Raw genomic sequence first — 6,044 nt, forward strand, 5'->3', positions numbered from 1 at the left:
ACCATTTCTCAAAGAAATACGCAGCTACTGTCTAAAGAAAGAACCAGTGGTCATCTCCACAATGCTACCCCAGCTTTAGAGCCACAAACAATGTAATAAAACATTGGACAAGAGGAATAGAGCTAACGCTCATGATGCGAATGCCAGAAGAGGTGAAGTAGCATCATCAAACATAACGAACCAGTAAGAGGAAATTTGGTCCCTGATCCTGTAGAGCTTGGACCTCGCTACTGTAGGCCTGTAGCACCTTCGGCAATGGCGAGGCGCTTCTGTACCTGATGGCAGGTGGGGGCACACCATCAGGAGTACTCCCAAAGAGTTGCGCAAGGGACTGAATTCCCTGATCATTCTTGTGGCATGGGAAGTTTGGAAGCATAGGAACTCTTGTGTTTTTGACCGGGTTAGCCCAACATTCCTGAGCTCCTTCAAACCATTAGGGATGAGTGTCGCCTGTGGTGTTTGGCAGGGCGTCGGGACTCAGCGAGTTCCTCTTCAGATCGTTGATCTCAGTAGCTTAGGCTCTGGTGGTCAAGTTTTTATTTTCTGTTTGTGGTGAGTTTGTTATCTGATCTAGGGAGTTTTGGGTGTGTGAGTGGGTTTTTGTACTCGGGTTGGGCCTCTGCTCTCAGCCCGTAGTACTTTTGTTCTCTGTATTAACAAAATGACACAGCTCTCCTGCGTAGTTTGAAAGAAAAAAAAAACAGAATAGAGAATTATTACATTACATGAGTCTAAAACATGGAACACACAACAAAACACAACTAACAGCTTCAGAAAGCAGCATATCTGCAACCGCTCGGACACAAGAACACAATCAATGAATGTGGTTGCTATACACAGACAGAATTGCAATAACCACCTTAAATCTCTAAGAAAACTTCTACTCCAGCATAAAATGAAGCAAACATTTCACGAAAACAATCAAGTGACAAATAATGGAAGAATAAGAAAAGACATGATCGCTGCTTGCATATAATAAATTGACTCATATTACAAAAGCATTACAAATTAATCAAGATAGGTTTGCTAAGAAAGTCCAGCAAGCACCAAGAATTATCTGTTTTAGTGCTGCTTATACTCTAATAAATAAAAGGTGCAAATAAGCGACAGTCATGTGCCTATTACATCACCAAGAATCATCTTTAAGCATATCAACATTATACTACTATAGGGCAACACAATCAAGAAACAATTGAACATGTAACAGTAGATGGCACCTCTTAGCCAAATCAGTTGCAACCAGAAAAGTGTATCTTTGTCGTGAATGTCATAAAGCATGCAGATTCACTTGACAGAAAAAGGCCATACTACAATTTCACATGAGCAACCCCTAAAACTCAACACATAATAACAACTACAGAGCATTTCACTGAGTAAACAATGAAAATTCTCATGGTGGATGCTATATCCAGTTTACTCAATGATTTTGTTGATGACACCGGCACCAACAGTCTTACCACCCTCACGGATAGCAAACCTCATACCCTGCTCACAAGCAACAGGCTGGATGAGCTGAACAATCATCTTGATACGGTCACCAGGCATGCACATCTTCGCCTCCTCATCCTTGTCATTCATAATCGTAGTCACACTCCCCGTCACGTCGGTTGTCCGCATGTAGAACTGTGGGCGGTAACCAGGGAAGAAAGGTGAGTGCCGGCCACCCTCTTCCTTCTTAAGCACGTACACAACAGCCTCAAACTTGGTGTGCGGTGTGATAGAGCCAGGCTTTGCCAGCACCATGCCTCTCTCAATGTCTTCCTTCTGCATACCACGGAGTAGCAGCCCGACATTGTCCCCAGCCATGGCATCATCCATGGTCTTCTGGAACATCTCAACACCAGTCACGGTGCAGGTCCGGGTGTCCCGGATTCCAACGATATCGACTGTGTCACCAACCTTGACGGTGCCACGCTCAATACGGCCAGTGGCAACTGTACCACGACCGGTGATGGAGAAGACATCCTCAACAGCGAGCAAGAACGGGAGGTCGGTCTGCCGCTGTGGGACTGGAATATAGTTATCCACTTCATCAACCAATTTGAAGATGTAGTCCACCCACTCATTGTCGCCGCGCTTGAGGGCAGGGTTGGCCATGAGGGCCTCGAGCGCCTTGAGGGCAGAGCCAGCGATGATTGGCACTTCGTCGCCGTCGTACTCATAGTTGCTGAGCAGCTCGCGGACCTCGAGGTCGACAAGCTCGAGCAGCTCCTCGTCGTCGACCATGTCCTTCTTGTTGAGGAAAACAACGATCTTGGGGACACCGACCTGCTTGGCGAGGAGGATGTGCTCTTTGGTCTGCGGCATGGGCCCGTCGGCGCCGGAGACGACGAGGATGGCGCCGTCCATCTGCGCGGCGCCGGTGATCATGTTTTTGACGTAGTCGGCGTGGCCGGGGCAGTCGACGTGCGCGTAGTGGCGGGTATCGGTCTCGTACTCGACGGTGGCGGTGTTGATGGTGATGCCGCGGGCGCGCTCCTCGGGGGCGGCGTCGATCTCATCGTACTTCTTGGGCGCGCTGCCGCCGACGGAGGCGAGCACCATGGTGAGCGCGGCGGTGAGGGTGGTCTTGCCGTGGTCGACGTGGCCGATGGTGCCGATGTTGACGTGCGGCTTGGTGCGCTCGAACTTGCCCCTCGCCGCGCGCACCACCAGCAGGCGCCCGCGCCGCTGCCCGCCCGCCGCCGCCGCCCGGCTCCGCAGCCGCGCCGGCTGCGCGGAGAAGCCCAGGGAGGTGGAGAGCCGGACGCGGCTTCTGGATGAGGAGGCCTGCGGGAAGAGGAGTGAGGTGGAGGCCGAGGCGAGGGAGGCCATGGCGGGCGGCGGAGGCGGGGGAGCAGCGGGAGGTGGGGATTATTTTGGGGGTGGATAGGGAGAGGCGAGGGAGGGGGTTTGCGCTGCTTATCTCTAGAAGGGCAGCGCAGCGAGAGGGTGGGGGGTTAAGGGGATGGCCACGGATTAGGCGAGCGGCCGGCGGGCGCAATCGCCAGCCGCTCGATGGGTGGCCGCCTCGGGGCCGTGTCGGAGAGGTGAAAAAAAAAATGGGGCGTTTGGGCCAGAAAAAAATGCGGGTGAGGCCCAGGATGCGCCTCGTCGGCGCCATCGCCGCAGTGAACGGCAGCCTTGGCTTTGGTTTGCTCCGTCTACCGTGTCACATGGAGCCACGTAAACCGCAACGGGGCTTCAGATTCTGGAACGCTCGCCCCAGATGGAAAACGCCATTGTTGAGCACAGCGGAAGGTCGGAGACGAGTACGTGTGCTGCCCGCCTACGGTCATTGGAAACGAAGATACCGTGACATGGTGACAGTGAAGTTTATATTTGGTGTATTGTAATTTGGAGACAGTTGATGGCGTCTGGTCCGGTGAGAACTTTATATGCACACGGCATGGTCCAGTGAAAGTTTTTTTTTACGATTACTAGCGTGATTGAAAATCGAGTACTATGTATTGGAGTTAAATGCGGTGATTATAAGTGCACATCTCCCGAAACACGGTATAGAACACCTCTACAAATGTGTGACACCTCACTACCAAGAGATATGTCACCAACAGTACTCGCGTAAGTCAAGAATTTGAACTTTGATAGACAGGCATCTAAGTTTGAGTTGAAGATAACTTGAACCTAAGGTTTAACCATCTCTCTCGTCCAGCCAATTAATTTAGGTTCACTTCCAATACAACAACACGCTAAAATATATATAACGATGTTAAGAAAAGATTAGGTTCAATTTCATGGGCATAGCAAAAAAAAAAAAAAAGCAAATTAAAGACATACTCCATTCATCCTAAAATTTAGTGCAATTGTGGCTTCTAAAATTTGTACATGTGTCATTCGATTATTCTCTTAAGTTGTCCTAAAATTTTTAAAATACATTATATTGCCGGACAAAGGGAGTACGAGACAAATAATAATTATAATAGCAATCCGCCAATACACCACGATTGTGGCACCTAAAGGAGTTTAAGGGCCTGTTTGGCAGGACTCTGGCTCCTCTGAAGGAGCAGCTCCTCTGGAGGAGCTGAAGCCGTTCTAGAAAACGTTTGGCAAAATGGCTCATTCGCACTAGACGACGTGAACCCACAGCAAGAAGCCGCGCGAAGCTCGTTTTTGAGGCTTCTCCTGCGTAGGCAAAAAATGGCTCCGGCTCTTGACCGGCTCCCCATGCGGAGCCATTTTCAAAACAGGCGTTTGGCACAGCTCCTGCAAGAGCCGGAGCTGAAGCCCCTGCAGGAGCCCTGCCAAAGAGGCTCTAAGTTTTCAATATTAATTTTAGCCAATTATAGTTAAGAAATTATCAATATTTATAATATCAAAAGTAAATACCATTAGATTAATTACAAAATATATTTTCATAATAAATTAATTTATATTAGAGTCATAAATGTGAATATCATTCATTAGAAATTTGATCAAATATGAACCACTTAAACTGACATGCAACCCATAGTTGTATTTTTTTTACATAGAGAGTAGTAATAAGTAGGCTTAAATTTTTATTTATGCATAGGCTCGGAGTCTAAAATTGATTTATATTACATATTATATTTATTTATTTATTTGACTTGACATATGCATATAATAAATTAATAGCTACTAATATACTCCCTCCGCTCCTAAATAACTGTTGTTCTCGTTTTTCGAGAAATAACTTTAACTAATTTTATATAAAAAAATATTAACATTTACACCATTCGTCCCTAAAAAAGAGTCGCTACGGTAATCATGCTGGTCAAACTTTTCTCAACTTTGACTACGTTTATAGAAAGTGCGTGCAACATTTATATCTCCAAATAAGTTTATTATGAAAGTATATTCCGCGATCTACCTAGTGGTACTAATTATATACCATAAATATTAATATTTTGTTAAATATATTTGGTCAAAGTTAAAAGTTGTTGACTTTTTGGAAAGTTAGAATGACTCTTTTTTAGGGACAGATGGAGTATGGCACATAATTAATATCATTAGATAGATCTTTGAATTAATTTTCAAAGTGCGTGCAACATTTATATCTCCAAATAAGTTTATTATGAAAATATATTCAACGATCTACCTAGTGGTACTAATTATATACCATAAATATTAATATTTTGTTAAATGTATTTGGTTAAAGTTAAAAGTTGTTGACTTTTTGAAAGCTAGAATGACTTTTTTTTAGGGACAAATGGAGTATGGCACATAATTAATAACATTAGATAGATCGTTGAATCAATTTTTATAATAAATTTATTTAGACATGTAAATATTGCACGTATTTCTATAAATCTAGTCAAATTTATAGCACAGAAACAAAAAAATGACAATTATTTAGGTATAAAGAGAGTATAGTATTGTTTGAGCCGTTAATGAGCTGTCTCGCGAGTCAAATAGGCTGACTTGCGAGTTTAGTTCTCAAAAAGTTACCCAAAAAGCATCACATCGAATCTTGTGATACGTGCATAGAGCATTAAATATTGACGAAAAAAAACTAATTGCACAGTTTGGTTGAAAATTGCGAGACGAATGTTTTGAGCCTAATTAGTATATGATTGAATACTAATTGCCAAATAAAAATAAAAGTACTGCAGTAGCTAAATTTCCAAAATTCGCGAACTAAATACAGCCTAAATAAAGATGAGCTGAGCCGAGCCAAAGCCAACGAGCTGGAGCCCAGCAGAACGCGGAAACCTGTCGGCCCGTTCTTCCCCTGGCCTTCTCGAGTCCTCTCCTGTCCCTGCCTCCCTGGCATCCTCGCTGCCGCGGCCTTCCTCCTTCCTCCCGGGCAATTTAATTTATTGTCACTCTTACGGTTGCCACTCCTCCAGTTGCCAGCGTTAAAAATGCTCCTACATATTTACCACTGCACGCAATTCGCCTCCTACGGATTTGCCATTTTCGCCGACATGACGTGGCAGATGGACTCGCCAGCGTGGAAGGCAGCCTGCGAACCCTATTTGGGCGTGGCAAATGACCATATTGCCCCTCCTCCACCTCACGTTCTTTTCTAGGCCTCTGACTTCTCTCCTTCCCCACGCGTGCGCGCGTGCCCAGCTCGAGCCCGC

The 6,044-nt window shown here is 45.6% G+C and overlaps 1 protein-coding gene across 1 annotated transcript; it reads right to left on the reverse strand.

Annotated features, from left to right (window-relative positions):
- Positions 1-942: 942 nt before the first annotated feature.
- LOC136466372 (elongation factor Tu, chloroplastic-like) lies at positions 943-2,911 on the reverse strand. Its single transcript, XM_066464737.1, has one exon. The coding sequence runs from the start codon at positions 2,812-2,814 to the stop codon at positions 1,414-1,416; it is 1,401 nt and encodes a 466-aa protein (XP_066320834.1). The 5' UTR covers positions 2,815-2,911; the 3' UTR covers positions 943-1,413.
- Positions 2,912-6,044: the final 3,133 nt, after the last annotated feature.

This window comes from Miscanthus floridulus, chromosome 7 (assembly GCF_019320115.1).
Source record: "Miscanthus floridulus cultivar M001 chromosome 7, ASM1932011v1, whole genome shotgun sequence".
Taxonomy (NCBI): Eukaryota; Viridiplantae; Streptophyta; class Magnoliopsida; order Poales; family Poaceae; genus Miscanthus; species Miscanthus floridulus.